This window comes from Podarcis liolepis (genome assembly GCF_965112155.1).
Source record: "Podarcis liolepis genome assembly, chromosome: 9".
NCBI classification, from domain to species: domain Eukaryota; kingdom Metazoa; phylum Chordata; class Lepidosauria; order Squamata; family Lacertidae; genus Podarcis; species Podarcis liolepis.
In genome coordinates, this window is record NC_139564.1 from 15,071,482 (window position 1) to 15,087,104 (window position 15,623).

Genomic DNA, 15,623 nt, shown 5'->3' on the forward strand with positions numbered 1-15,623 from the left:
AATCTGGTCAGCCACTGTGAGAGCAGGATGCTGGAACAGACGATCCAGCAAGCTCTTCTTATGCTCTTATGCTCAAAGCTTGCACAATTTTTTTAAAAGGAAAAATAAAAGCTTACAGCAGCAGCCCAGTGAGGACTGAGTGTGCCCAATAGTGATAGAATGCGGAAATATTGTTTGTGAAGAGAAATGTGATAGTGGGGCTGGAATCCTGAACAGGGTGCACTCCACACTGCAACGTGTTGTTGCACCTCCCTTGTAACATTTATAAATACCTGCATTTTTATGGGATTTGTAAAGCGCACATCACAGGGTATCCCTGAAAACATGCCACCGCCACTTTTAGCATTGCTATGAACTCAAAACATGATGGGGATAGCAAAGCTGCATTACACACACACACACACACACACACCATACAGACATAGCAGAACCAGCTGCCCCAATTAACACTTGATGCCCAGTGCCATTCAAACAACACTGTATTTGATCATCTTCCAATTGGGGAGGAGGGTGGGCGAAATGAGTGGAGAGGAAAGCAGCTGTTCACTATCTCTTGGCACAAAAACTGCATCGCTGCTGAACTGAGAAAGCAAGAAAGGCTATCCTGTTCTAGAGGACACCGCTTTTTCATACTGCTTGGTCAGTGTTAACAAATGATAATCTTGCTGATGCGAAATCCACCATCAGCAACTAATTTCAACATGAGTTTACATTTTGAACTGAGCGAGGACTATAGAGCCAGCCCCATTGGCTCTGTATTCTCAATGCCTTCTATCTATCTACATGCAAGTGCATGCAGAAAGCACCACACTACACATTTAAAGTTTTGAATTATGGTGTTGGAGGAGACTCTTGAGAGTCCCATGGACTGCAAGAAGATCAAACCTATCCATTCTGAAGGAAATCAGCCCTGAGTGCTCACTGGAAGGACAGATCGTGAAGCAGAGGCTCCAATACTTTGGCCACCTCATGAGAACAGAAGACTCCCTGGAAAAGACCCTGATGTTGGGAAAGATGGAGGGCACAAGGAGAAGGGGACGACAGAGGATGAGATGGTTGGACAGTGTTCTCGAAGCTACCAGCATGAGTTTGACCAAACTGCGGGAGGCAGTGGAAGACAGGAGTGCCTGGCGTGCTCTGGTCCATGGGGTCACGAAGAGTTGGACAGGACTAAACGACTAAACAACAACAACACCGCCACACATTTAAAGTGTGTTACTTCCTCCAAAGAACCCTGGGAACAGTACTTTCCCCCTCAAAGAGCTACAATTCCCAGTACCCTTCACAAACTACAGCTCCCGAGATTCTTTGGGGGAAAGTCACGTACTTCAAATATCTGCTGTGTGTGCTTTTAATGTACGGTGTGGCTTCCACACACCCCTCTCCACCCTACTTTAAGGGAAAGGATTGTGTTACGGTACTATTAGTCAGAAAAATTAGGTTGGGTTGGGTTTGCATTGCAAACTAAAGAACCTAGTTCAGAATCTAAACTGCAAAATGTAGTATTTGGGTATATGAAAGGATCTGGAATATTTCTGCACCAGTCTTCCAGGATTTGGGGGTATTGTGGTGTTTCGGCAGGACTTTTATCTCTGGACTCTTGCCTCAGTGAGCAGCAGAACCTCCTAGTGTTTTTTTTTAAAAGCAGAAAGCTTTCATATGGCACTTTGCTAAACGTAATTTGCTGCTTTTTTGGTTCTCTATTTGGGCACAAATTCGTGGTGCCTCTGCCAGAAGGATCATTTGGCAGCCAAGCATCTAAGAAACAGATGGTATAATTAGTGGTCAGTGTACTTGATTCTTAGGCCATACTCCTGCAAGCTGCTCCCTTTCTCTCCAATGTTCCCTTGGAATCATAGAATTGTAGACTTGAAAGGGACTCTGAGGGTCATCTAGTCCAACCCCCTGCAATGCAGAAATCTCAACTAGAGGTGGCAGCTGTAGCTCAAGAGAAGGCCAGCATGTGGGAAAGAAGTCCTAGAGCTGAGTGCCTGAGACAGAAACGGTGCAATATCCTACCAGCCCATGGGCAAGGACACTGGGCTGTAGCACAGAAGCCCCCAAGTGGAATCCCAGCAGTGGCGGAGCTTCACTGGGGGGGCGGAGAGCAGGTGGGGGAGGAGCTGGTGCATGTACCAGGGGCGTGGCATGCTGCCCCAGGGGCATGGCGCGCCTCCTGGGGGCATGGCACCCAGCATGGGGGGGCAGCCACGATGGAAACCCCCCGGGATGGCACTACCAGGGGTGGTGCACTCCTCCCGCACTCCTCTTCCTCTGCCTGTGAATCCCAGATATCTCCATTTAAAAGGATCAGGAAGCAGGAGATAAAAGGACACCTCTATTTTTCCTGTGCCCAAGACCCTAGGAAGCTGGTGACAGTCAGAGGAGACAACATAGCCTGAGCTGGCAAATGTTGCTAAGCAACTGTGGGGTGGGCCATTCCCCAAAAGGGGATGAGGAGGAGGAGGAGATGCAACATATAGCAGACCAGCCATCATGTTGGTTGGATTTGAGCTTCCACCACCACCAATATCATTTCAAATGCCTTTTCCTGTCTATATATATATTTACCTCCATATTGCAATGAATTAAATGGGGCACGAGGAGAAAGAATTTCAGGAAAGCCAGCATGGCATGTACAACGTGTGAGGTGGAAGAAGAGGGGGAGATTAGGGTTACCAGACATCCCCAGTTCCCGGGGACAGTCTCCAGATTTGCAAATCTGTCCCCAGACAAATTCCGTCCCCAGAATGTCCCCAGATTTGCAAATCTGTCCCCGGGAAATGTGGCAACGGCAGCCTCAGCAGCCCGGAGCCAGCCTGGTGGTGCAGTTGGCTCTGGCTGGCTTCAGGAGCTGCTCGCTGCCATGGCACCCGCCATTTTTCCTGTGCCAGGGCAGCGAGCAGCTCCTGAAGCCAGCCAGAGCCAACTGCGCTACCAGGCTGGCCCCTCCTGGGCCTTCCCTGATCTGTCAAAACAAAGGGGGGGGGAATTGGGGAAGGCTTGGAAGTCATGGGTGGGTGGCTCGCCATTGCTCAGTTTTTTAAAAAACTTTGCATTTATGTTTCACAGGGTGTGAAAGAAGGACTTTGCACCTTCATACAATATGCATGTGTGCTTGGGCCCAGGGTCTTTTGCCTCACCATCCCCACTACTGACTCCCTGTTGCTACTCAGCTTCCAAATTCATTGAAAACAATCTGGTAACCATAGGGGAGATGGGATTCAGTCTGCAGGCTGGGCCCTTGATTTCCACACAAATGTTCTGTGGAGGTCAAGGGGAAGCCATCAAGCATGAGCTAGGCACATGCGCACGCACACTCATTGTACACATGATGTTCCGGGGGTTTTCTCCAAACTCTACAGACTCAATCATCTGAGGGGTGGGGGGTGGAGAGAGGACTCCCTGAGGAGAGAGTGGGAAAGTGGAATCGCACAGGCAGAAAATCCTGCACTAACAGGATTACTTCTTTGGATACAACCCAATGTCTTTTGGTGGCCCCCAGTCACATAGCTCCCAGTCGCATAACAGATTGAGGTTGAATCCTGACAAGACAGAAGTACTGTTTTGGGGGGACAGGGGGCGGGCAGGTGTGGGGGATTCCCTGGCCCTGAATGGGGTAACTGTGCCTCTGAAGGACCAGGTGCGCAGCCTGGGAGTCATTTTAGACTCACAGCTGTCCATGGAGGCGCAGGTAATTCTGTGTCCAGGGCAGCTGTTTACCAGCTCCATCTGGTACGCAGGCTGACACCCTACCTGCCCGCAGATTTGTCTCGCCCGAGTGGTGCATGCTCTAGTTATCTCCCACTTGGACTACTGCAATGCGCTCTACGTGGGGCTACCTTTGAAGGTGACCTGGAAACTACAATTAATCCAGAATGCAGCAGCTATACTGGTGACTGGGAGTGGGTGCCCGGACCACATAACACCAGTCCTGAGAGATCTGCATTGGCTCCCAGTACGTTTCTGAGCACAATTCAAAGTGTTGGTGCTGACCTTTAAAGCCCTAAACGGCCTCGGTCCAGTATACCTGAAGGAGCATCTCCACCCCCATCATTCAGCCCGGACACTGAGATCCAGCACCGAGGGCCTTCTGGCAGTTCCCTCATTACGAGAAGTGAGGTTATAGGGAACCAGACAGAGGGCCTTCTCGGTAGTGGCGCCCCCCTGTGGAACGCCCTCCCTTCAGTTGTGAAGGAAATAAGCAGCTATCTTCTCTTTAAAAGACAGCTGAAGGCAGCCCTGTTTAGGGAAGTTTTTAACATTTAATGCTGTATTGTTTTTAACAGTTGATTGGAAGCCGCCCAGAGTGGCTGGGGTATAAATAATAAATTATTATTATTATTATATTATTATAGCTCCCAGTCGCATAGCTCCCAGTTGCATGGCATTTCCATTAAATTAATGGTGATGTGGGGGTCAAGATGGGCAAGGGTATTTATAATGAAACAGTAGAAAGGGAGGGGCACAAACCAAAACAACCGAGATTTACCAAGAAAAGAAAGCCTACAAGGATTTAAAAACAGTATCTAGAGCGTGGATAAAGGAAAAGGCAACCTATACAGCGACAAACAACAAATCAAAGAAAGACTTACATAAACCACAAAAGATCTGATTATTTACACTGCAAGATTTATTAGCTCTCCGTGCTTTATAATGCTGCCCTTATGATATTCATATGTTTTCACTGAAATGTCAGGGTTTCTTTCTTGTTTTCTTGTTTTTATGTGAGAGAGGATTAATGGCCACATCAGCTCAGGAACCTTGCAATTTTGACAGCTTCAAAATGATACAGGATGAGACTTATTGCTTGGCAAATCTGAGGTTCTTTTTTGGAACACCAGGAGGAGAAATTACCAGTTCCGCTTGAGATGCTCTTTGCACTGCTACTGCAGAGAAACCATACTCTGTGCTGTTTCCACATGCCACATGCAGGAGAATCCATTGCTGCTATTCACAGGAGTAAGAATATTTATTGAAAAGACCAGGAATGTGTTTCAAAATGGGGCTGGAACTGTCCACATTTGGACAATTCTTTCTGATCTCACAACGAAGACATGGATGCCTCCTTCCAGTAAGGAAAATTGGTCATGTTCCCTATATAGCCCCTGCAAAAGGGGGGGGGGCAGGGCACAGATTAGGTTCCCCAAACACAATTGATTTACCTTCCTCCGTTTTTGAGTGGTACCACTCCTACCAGTTCTAAGAAAAGCTGGTTAGGAGAAAGCTGTACTAGGACCACAGAGATGTAGGATATTATCTACCAAGCCTTCCGGTCATTTCCTGTTTCCCTGCTAATTACCATAGCCTTGAGCAACATTCGTGGGTAGCAAATCATGAAGAACAACAGACGGCGTAACCCACTCACAACCAGAGGGGGGGGGGGACACGCAAATTAATAAACATGCACGGACAACACTTCCTGCAGAAACTTACCAAACTATTCCCTGAGCCCCAGAGCCGATTGGTTTTAAGTTCTGGTAGCGCTTGAGAACTGTGAAGGTCGAGTCACCCACTTCCACGCTGTAGAACTGGTTGTCAACTTTGCTTTTACTCATGTTGTAATATTTGGCAATATATGACACATCCACTTGTTTCCCGAATCCCTGTCGCAGAGACAAAGTGGGGAGGGGGGGGCAGCGGAGGAGAAGAAAGAAAACAGAATACCAGTAAACTATCAGCATAGCAATGAGGCAAAACAGACACCCAAGACTCTGAAATGTGACCTGCCCTGTCATTTCAAACTTGTTGTCAAAGAATTTCACATTGACAGCCAGCTTTCTTAATGACTTTCGTGTGATCTTTCTCAAACCTTATTTCAGATAAGAAATGGCCCTTCAGATCATATCAAGCCCTCCAAAAAGACTATAGAAGATTCAACATTGAAACCCAGAGGAAGTTTTGCCCCACTTTTAGCAGTCACAACGTATTATGGGATTATGTTTCTATTTTCCCAGTTCCCTTAATATATTCCTGTTTTAAAATATGTGTATTAGTCTGATAAATTAATATCCCATCCTTCTCCACATAAATGTTTCCAGGGTGACACACAAAATTAAAAGAACAAAATCAATCTGCAAAAATAATTATAACCAAGAACTGGAAAAGGAATAATCTAATCCTTATTAGACTGGATTGAGAAAACATGGTCTGTTTTAACCATGATAAAATTAACTTACTTTAAGAGAACTCGTATAAATCAGCCAAAGAGATTTATGAAAAAACGAGCTGTTTTCATTATGTTTTGGAATGATAAATACCAAAGCAATATACAAACATATGATGCTTTTAATTTATGGTAATCTTATACAAATTATTTGCAAGCATTTCTGTATTGTACAATTTAAAAAAAAAAAGAATAAAAATAATAGCAAAGTGAGTTTCTTAAACACAGCAAGTAAGACAAGCTCAACAGCAGTTTTCAGCCGTGGGAAATAAGGTACAGTATTTGGTGCTGATATGAGCTGGGAAGCACATTCAAAAAGGAGAGCACCACAGCCGAGAAGCCCTCTCCCCAGTTGCCACCTGCTCCATAACACTGGGTGGTGATCCAGTGAAGATCTTGGTTTGCAAGTAGGCTGAAGAGGGGCTAGGTAGTCCTTCAGGGGCCCTGGTCCCTGAGCTTTAAAGTCCAGTCTAATAGGTTCACACCTGAGTATCTCCTAGAACCAAAGGATGGACTTCTCTGTGGGGCAAACAAAGGAGTTGCTTTGATTCTCTTAGTTTTTCAGTTGTTATGCACAGAATGAAAACTATAATTAGAATCATAGAATTGTAGATTTGGAAGGGACCCTGAATCTAGCCCCCTGCAATGCAGGAATATGCAGCTGTCCCAGATGGGGATCAAACCTGCAACCTTGGTGTTATCAACACTACACTCTAGCCAACTGAGCAATCCAGGAACTCTCCAGCATGAACACACAGAAGCCCTAGGGCTGCTGTTTCTGGGGCTGGCCCTCTCCCTTTTCTCTGACCTCGCACCCTGACAATGCCAGGTGGCTGGAAGTAGCCACCCTTTAAATTCTCCACATTGTCCCTCACTTACAGTCACTCTGGAGCATGGTGAGAAATTTACAAGGTGTCTAGATATTAGCGCCCAGCATTGCTTAGAACTAGACCATTGCAAGCAGGTAAGCGTACCAGAGCCTATCAGATGTCAACTGTGTCCAGATCCCCCTCAAACCTGAAACCAAACCAGATATATGTGTGTATGCATACTTAAGAAGTCCATTTTCTGTCTCTCCTGGACCTCTCAGACTGTCCATTTCCCCAGTTCAGGATGGCTGGAACTTGGAAGAGAGGTCTTGCTCAAATGAAGCAGGTCAGACTGGGACCTTATGTAGAAACTGGACAGACTACTCTTTCCTGCATGTCAGCCCAGCCCTGATCTGGCAGGTCCTTCCATGGACTTCCCTCTCCTCTCAGGTGGCCTCGCATGCAACTGGCCGAGCACTTTGGAAACTGCTGCCTGGTTTCTTCTTCCTGCTTGGTTCTGAGAGTAGGACTGGAATGCAGAAAGCTGGTGTCCAGGTTCAACAGATCTTTGAGGATCTCGGGGAATCCAGCTCCCACTGTTCTACCTCTGAGGAGACCTCAGATTTGAGGTATGGGTAAGGCTGAACCAGTGCTTTCCCCCCCCCCCAAGAAAAATAGGCACTGGAACTCAACATGAATTTGTTACAGTAAGTCACTGGGCAACTTGGGGCAGCCCTGAACAGATGCCAGTTTGACAAGCGCTGTGTTCACAGAGGTGCTAAACCTCCGGCAAGCTGTCTCCCTAGCTGGTTTAGGGGGTTGCCCCTGGTTCAAATAAATAAATAAGGTCAAATACATGCATCCCTCCCCACCTGCCATTGTGTTGGTACAGTGGTGCCCCGCAAGACAAATGCCTCGCAAGACGGAAAACTCGCTAGACGAAAGAGTTTTCCGTTTTGGAGGTGCTTCGCAAAACGAATCTCCTATGGGCTTGCTTCGCAAGACGATAATGTCTTGCGAGTTCCTGCTGTCCCCCCCTTTTCTAAGCTGCTAAGCTGCTTATCAGCTGATCCGATCAGCAGATAAGCCACTAATAGCGCTAAGCCGCTTATCAGCTGATCCGATCAGCAGATAAGCCTCTAAAAGCCGCTAATAGCGCTAATAGCGCTAATCCGCTAATCCTTCAATGGGCTTGCTTCGCAAGACGGAAAAAAACCGCTAGACGAAGAGAATCACAGAACGGATTCTTTTCGTCTTGCGAGGCACCACTGTATTCTATTTCTTTACAGTCATACAGTTACAGACACTTCAGGTTGCATTTTTTCGGGTTGTGGACCGCCAAAACCCAGAAGTACCAGAATGGGTTACTTTCGGGTTTCGGCAATCGCGCTTTGCGCATGCGCAGAAGTGCCAAATTGCAACCTGCGTGTGTGCAGACATGGGTTGCGAAGGCTGCGGGTTGTAAACGTGCATCCTGCACGGATCAAGTTCGCAACCCAAGCACCCACTGTATATGCATTAGGAATGTTCAATGTTCAACCAACTGTTTATTAAACAGCACAGAAACTACACACCAGCCGTGCTTTTCCCCTTGTTTCCTTCCCAAGACTCTGGCTTAGTATTCTTTAGGATAAAAGCAGTGCTGAGTAATGAAACAGAATGCAAAAGGTAGCATATGGAGATGCCTGTCATTACACCCAGGGAGGGAGAGGCAGAGAGAAGAGGGGCTTCTGTCATTTGCAATAGTGCTTCAGGGGGCAAGGGGAGGGGGGCCACTCTACCCACAACCAGACTGAGCGCAGCATGTTAATACATTCCTGGCTAATTGCCAAAATTAGCTTCCTCTTAATTACATTAGAGTTTCTGAATGTATTTATTTTTGCAAGCCACCCAGCAGGAATATGTATTTACAAGGGAGAGAAGGGAGGAGAGAGGGGGGTGGCGGGTGGAGAGGAACCATCCAGGAATGCCAGGAGGACAAAAGAGGCCGAGAAAAAGCAAATTTGCAGAGCAAATTGAATCGTACTACTTTAATGCCCTGTGAGTTTTCCTCTATTGTTTTCGCGGAAAGCACCCTGAGCACCCTTTATTTGTGTTATCGGTACTATTAGCAGCAGTTGCAGGTTGGTGAGCAGCCAAAAGAGCATTCTGAGGCTGTGCCTTGCAGGTGCCAGGAGCCAGGTTGCCATCTGTTCATTATGGGCTGCTCATATTTGGGAAGCTTTGATCGTAATAAGGAGAGCTCTGCTTGCAGGCACGGTTTCTCTGTATTATCTCCTACTGGCTAATGAAATCTCAAAGGCGCTGATGGACTCGCTCCACCATGAAAGAGGTGTCAGACACCAGTTTGAGAGGCTGAGCTAAACCATGAGTCAGTGCAGTATACTGTACTCTTTGATAGAAGGATCAAAGACAATGTATGATTCAAGAGCCATGTCCAGTCCAGAAAAGTCCTTCCTTCTCTCTGAGCAGTCCTACACTGCCACATTATGGTGAATCTTATTTGGGGAAGGAGGAAGTTTTGCAGGGCCCTGGATAAGTCACCTGCCCTGATCTAGACCAACAGCCAATAACTTGCTCGTTCCCCGCCATGCCTTGCTTTGATACAGATTAGTCTACTCGATCCATAATACAACATGATATAAGCAGAGAATCAATGCACTGAATGAAAGTTATGAGCAGATGGAAAGCTTTAAACATTTGAGCCAAGTGACATGGTGCACCAAGAAAGGAAGATAACTGTGCAATCCTAAGCAAGATTCACCAGGATTGGAAGGTTTCGATTCAGCAGATCTTGGGCTTTCTCAGGATCTGTCCCTCACCCCAGTGGAGCTCAAGATATCCCCGACCCTGGCTCAACTAGAACTCAGCAAGTGGGATTTACACCGGTATAAGTCCTCAGAAAGGGGCATGGCAGGACAGGACAAAGTTACACCTGTTCCAAACCACTTTCATCTCAGTCATGTTACATAGCAAACCAGGAAAATTCAGCCTGCAAAAATGGTGGTGTAAGTCAAATTCCACCTGAAGAGAGTTTGGAATAGGGGTAGTTGACCCCAGTGTGATTTATATTGGTATAAGTTATACCAGCTTTCCATAGTTAAAGCTGCTCTGCAAGTCATGATGTCAGGAGCAAGCCAGCAATAAATCACACTGAGTTAGTGAAGTTAACTCTTTATTAGAAGCAGCAAGGTCTGCTCAGGAGTGCCAGGCCTAATGAGCACAGCAAATCTTCTTTGATAGGTCTTGCCCCTATGAAGCAGTTGCAGAGACCAAAGGTCCCTGCCTTCTCACAGCTGCCTATGTCTCCTCCTCTCCCGGGTCTTTCCCAAAGCAATCTGAAACTGCACCTACATGATGCTAACTTCTTCTCCACTCTCTTCATGCCTCTCCTGGTTCTGGGAGGAGGGGAGCGTGTCACAGCCAGAGGGAAAGACATCCATGACTCTGCACCAGCCTGGCTAATCTCTGCCTCTTGGCCCCCCCTAGGCCTTGGCAAAGTTTGTTATTTTATATGATTTGGATCCATCTTAGATGAAGAAGGATGGGGTAGTAAAAAATTACAAGTTTGCGCTCTCAACTGACAACGTTTCAAACAAGTACAGCCCATATATAGGGATTTCCTTGAAATCTGTTTTGTCACTTTATTCAGAAAAAGGACCTTCCATTTCAAGGAGGCTATTCCCATCACCCAATAACATCAGTCGTGTGGGAGAGCGAGTTAATCCTCGACCCAAGGAAATAAATTGCTTTATCAATAATAATGAATGAGATACAGACAGCAAAGTATATTACACTAACCAGGCTATAGAAGTGATTAATAATGATAATTATTCCACAGCAACAGCAGTTGTTAAATAATTAAAACCACATAGTTGTGGTGATCTCTAACATTTCTGTCTTCCTAATGCGCTTTAGAGCCTAAATGAGAACTGGTAAAGTTTTATTCATAAAGTTTAAGTAGGTGGAGGCCAACCTGTTTGGGAAATTTGCCACCAGGTCAGTTGTTGTTATCTGTATCTTGTCAATGGGGCTCTCACTGGGCGGCGTTGAAGAAGCCATTATCTCTCAGCCTAACTTTCAAACTCTCACACACATGTATTCAAAAACACAGTTGCCTTTACACGGTATTGTTGGGCCTGGAGCCTAGCTTTGTGGCAATCTACAGCTAGGATCTGTAGGGTCAAATGGGCCAGAGGCAGGAGATGTGGATAAAGACAGCCTGGACCAGATCAGAAAAACATGGACTAAGGTTAGGCAACAGAGACATAGACAATGGGCTGGTGGCTGGTTACTGAGTTGGATAGGTGAGAAGCAAAGGGCCAGTGGCAAGAATATACCAGTAGTAAAAAGCAGACCACAGGTCTTGTAACAGATGAGGTCAGGCCAGGCCATCTGTATTGTTAACATCAGACAAGCCGCTCAGGCTGTACTCAGGAGCAGGACTTGCATTCAGTCAGGAGGGGCCCCTATTGGTCCCTTGAGACCCTTGGTCATGGCTGGAATGAAGAACCCATATGGGTGATGCAGCAACATGGCAGAGATTTGGCAAGTATTGCCTAAACATGAAAGTTGTCCCAGTGTCATGGACTGGCTGGATTCTGAGGTACCATTATAGAAGGTACCAGCTGGGAAACCCACAAGGGAAGAATGCTCATGACCAGGGGTTGGTGGTGATCAGAGGGAGAAAGGGGAGGAGACTGGGAGGAAGAGGTGTTGGAAGCTGAAGAAGTAACAGGGTTTAGTGAGCATGAAGAGGCTGTGGCAGAGAGCAGTCCAGAAGCAGAGGCTGGAGAGGAGGGGGGACGAAAAGGCAGAGATGATGCAGGCTGCTGAAGAAACCCTGGTGTCTCCCCCTCCTGCTGAGACCAGCTTCCCTCCACCCTGGTCTCCCAGAACCCAGGGAGGTAGGAAGAGGGCAGAGCAAAGACAGACAAGGCAGAGAAGTCTCAGGTTCCTTGGGAAGGGCCTGGGCTAGGAGGAGACTTACAGAGCTGTGGGAAAGCGAGGACCTTCAGTCCTCATTGAGGCAAGACCTACCGGGAAGAGTTGCTGTGATCACTAAACCTGCACTGTTTTGTTTCTTTGAATAAAGAGTTAACTTCATTGATACCTTGTGAGTCACTGATGTTGTTGTTGTTGTTTAGTTGTTTAGTCGTGTCCGGCTCTTCATGACCCCATGGACCAGAGCACGCCAGGCACTCCTGTCTTCCACTGCCTCTCGCAGTTTGGTCAAACTCATGCTAGTAGCTTCGAAAACACTGTCCAACCATCTCGTCCTCTGTCGTCCCCTTCTCCTTGTGCCCTCCATCTTTCCCAACATCAGGGTCTTTTCCAGGGAGTCTTCTCTTCTCATGAGGTGGCCAAAGTATTGGAGCCTCAGCTTCACGATCTGTCCTTCCAGTGAGCACTCAGGGCTGATTTCCTTAAGAATGGATGCGTTTGATCTTCTTGCGTTCCACGGGACTCTCAAGAGTCTCCTCCAGCACCATAATTCAAAAGCATCAATTGAATTCAATTCAAAAGAGTCACTGATGACCTACTCCCAACTCCTGCCTTGACATCTGGTCGCACAGAGAGTAAGGCATCTAGGCTCTGTTGCCTGATTGCCCTGACATCTTACAAGCATGAAGGTAGAATGTTGCATGTCCCATTGTCATGCACACCAACAATGGAGGGAGCCTCTGCACTCTGTCCTCTGCGCATAGAAAGCAGGCTTGCACCCTGAGGAGGGTGGGGGAGAATTACAAGTTCTTTGTTCACCATGTGACTCTTAATTTACCATAATATTTTTAATTGCTTCTTGGAAATCATATTCTCTGTTTGAATGGTCACATTTATTTGGGAGTTTCAAACACATCCTCTAAACGAGTTACCTAATAATTAAGCGGAAATATCCTGCAGAGGATGGTCATTCTCAGGAGATAACTGCCACTCATAGCAGACAGAATGTACTCAAGCAAAACAAAGACCAAGTGACCTTGACAAGGTCAATTTAAACATTTTAATGGCTAACTTCACGGAGCATTGATGTTAAACTATTAAAAACATCAATGGTTTTTAGAGACCTTCCGCCCATTTTCATTGAATTGTCTCCATTTGTGGCTTGAGAGAATTGGTATACGTTACAAAGGAAGATTGTCAACATGACCAAAGATAAAGAATTGCTGAGAGAAGCAAATAGAAGAAGAAAAAGAAGAAGAAGCAGCTTTATCCCTGTCTCAAAGAAATTGAGCTTCCTGTGTGATTTAATGAGACAGAGATGTACTGAAAGGCCCCAAGGCCACTTAAATAGTGGGCCCAATGGTCAAGAAGGCGGTTTCTGCACATACTGTAGACGAGGAAAGTGAGCGACAGATGGGGCTCATCAGCCTGAGAAGGTAGCCCATCTAGGAGAAGGAAAACCCTGACCCTAAACCTCTGTTGCCTTCTGGGATATTTTGGGGAGAAGAAAAGGCTAAGCCGTAAACCCTACACAAATCCAGGGTGGAGTCCCTAAGACTGTTGAATGGCGCCTGTAGCTAAGCTCATGCCAAACATATTAATCTGCTTTCCTTTGGACCACAACAGTGAGGCTGGGGGGGGGGTGTCTTACCTTCTGGGCACCCCAGGAGCTCCACACACACTGCCCAGACTTATGCTCCAGGGAAGTCACTTCAGTGCTGCTAATGCAGTGCTTTGACTTCACCTCCAGAGACACACTCCACTATCTCTCGAGACAGACGCATGCTAACAAGTACTAGCATATAAAGGCTGAAATGGCTTGGGACCCAAGCACCTAAAATTCCAGTACCAACTACCTAGGGACACGGGTGGCGCTGTGGTCTAAACCACGGAGCCTCTTGGGCATGCCGATCGGTAGGTCAGCAGTTCGAATCCCCGTGACGGGGTAAGCTTCTGTTGCTCTGTCCCAACTCCTGCCAACGTAACAGTTCAAAAGCATGCCAGTGCAAGTACAGTGGATGCTCGGTTGTGAACATGATCCATGCGGAAGGCATGTTCGCAACCCGCAGTGTTCGCAACCCGCAGTGCCGCGTCTGCGCATGCACGGGTTGTGATTCTGCGCATGCGCAAAATACAATTTAGTGCTTCTGCGCATGTGTGACTGCCGAAACCCAGAAGTAACCCGTTCCGGTACTTCCGGGTTTCGTCGTGTCCGTAACCCGAGAAACGCAACCTGAAGCGTCTGTAACTTGAGGTATGACTGTAGATAAATAGGCACCACTGTGGCATGAAGGTAAACAGCGTTTCTGTGTGCCCTGGTTTCCATCGTGGTGTCCTGTTGTGCCAGAAGTGGCTTAGTCATGCTGGCCACATGACCCGGAAAGCTGTCTGCAGACATACGCCAGCTTCCACAGCCTGAAAGCAAGATGAGCGCCACAACCCCATAGTCAACTTTGACTGGACTTAGCAGTCCAGGAGTCCTTTACCTTACCAGCTACCTCAGACCTTGTGATCAGCAGGCAAGGCCTTATTAGTGGTGCCACCACTGAGCAGCTGCCCAACTTGCACTGACCCAAGACAAGGCCTTTTCAGTGCTGGTTCCTCAGCTGTGGAATGCCCTCCCCCCATCCAAAAGAGTGCACCTCTCTCCATCATTATTAACTTTCAGGAAGAATGTGAAAACATCCCTATTTGCCCAGGTATTTGGTGGCTGAAGAACACTGTTCCTGAGAAGCTCAAGATCACTGAATGGAAGAAAGTTTTTTTAACTGTAATTGTTTTCAGAATGGTTTAATCTGTTTTAGAATGGTTTTGCTTTGGTTTTGGTTTTAAATTGTCTATCAGTTTGCCAGCCTTAGGGAGGAAGGGCAGAATATAAAAATAAAAAATAACCTGGGGCAATAGTTTCCAAATCAAAGGGCATGATATCCAAATATCTATTAAAGTCCAATGCTCCCTTAGTTTTGAAATTATTATTTTTTTCAGTTTACACTTCTTTGAGTATTAAATTCTCCATCCTTACAGCAAGAGGAGAATAGGAAAAGTTTGTCAACATTTACAACAGTCCACGAGCGGGAGAAACTACGGCTGGCTGAATTCAGTGGGGTTAGAGTCAGAAAGAATGGTCTTTATCGGAGTGAAAGGCACATTTTACAGCCCATCATGTAGCTTTGGGAATTCAATCATCTCCTTTATGATTATATGAAATCTTTCAGAGCTGGTGCAGGAAGTGTGGAGAAGGCATAATGGAGCATGGAGACCTATAAACATTCTAGAGTGCTTGATGGAAATTCTGGTGCTCTTCACTTACAGCAAATGACACATGTGTACTGGGAATTTTGACACCTCCCCCCTTGAATTTCTTTTGTAAAATTAAATATATCATAGGGCAAAAGCTAAAGAAAATATTAATGGAATGTTTATGGGGTTTGCTTTCTGCAGGTTTATCAGAAAATGAATGCATTAAAAGCAAACTTGGGGAGAAGGTCACAGAGCTGCGGTAGATGCAGTCTTTGCATGCAAAAAGAACAAGATCTGTCCCATCGCAACTCCAGCTAAAAAGATCACATAGCAGACTGTGGGAAAGACTGGAGATCCTGAAGCAGGGCTGTTCCCATTTCCTTAAAAAAATAAAATGGGGCACTGGCCATGACACAGATTCATTCATTCATTCATTCATTCATTCATTCTACCTTTTTCGTCAA

At 46.4% G+C, this 15,623-nt stretch overlaps 1 protein-coding gene across 9 annotated transcripts in view; it reads right to left on the bottom strand.

Moving 5' to 3' along the window:
* Positions 1-15,623, bottom strand: part of MAPK10 (mitogen-activated protein kinase 10) — a 227,642-nt gene that overhangs the window by 83,620 nt on the left and 128,399 nt on the right. For all 9 annotated transcript variants that reach the window (XM_083458852.1, XM_083458851.1, XM_083458858.1 and 6 more), the window contains one exon: positions 5,437-5,606. In XM_083458852.1, coding sequence (XP_083314978.1) covers positions 5,437-5,606 — 170 coding nt within the window. The remainder of the gene's footprint in view (positions 1-5,436; positions 5,607-15,623) is intronic.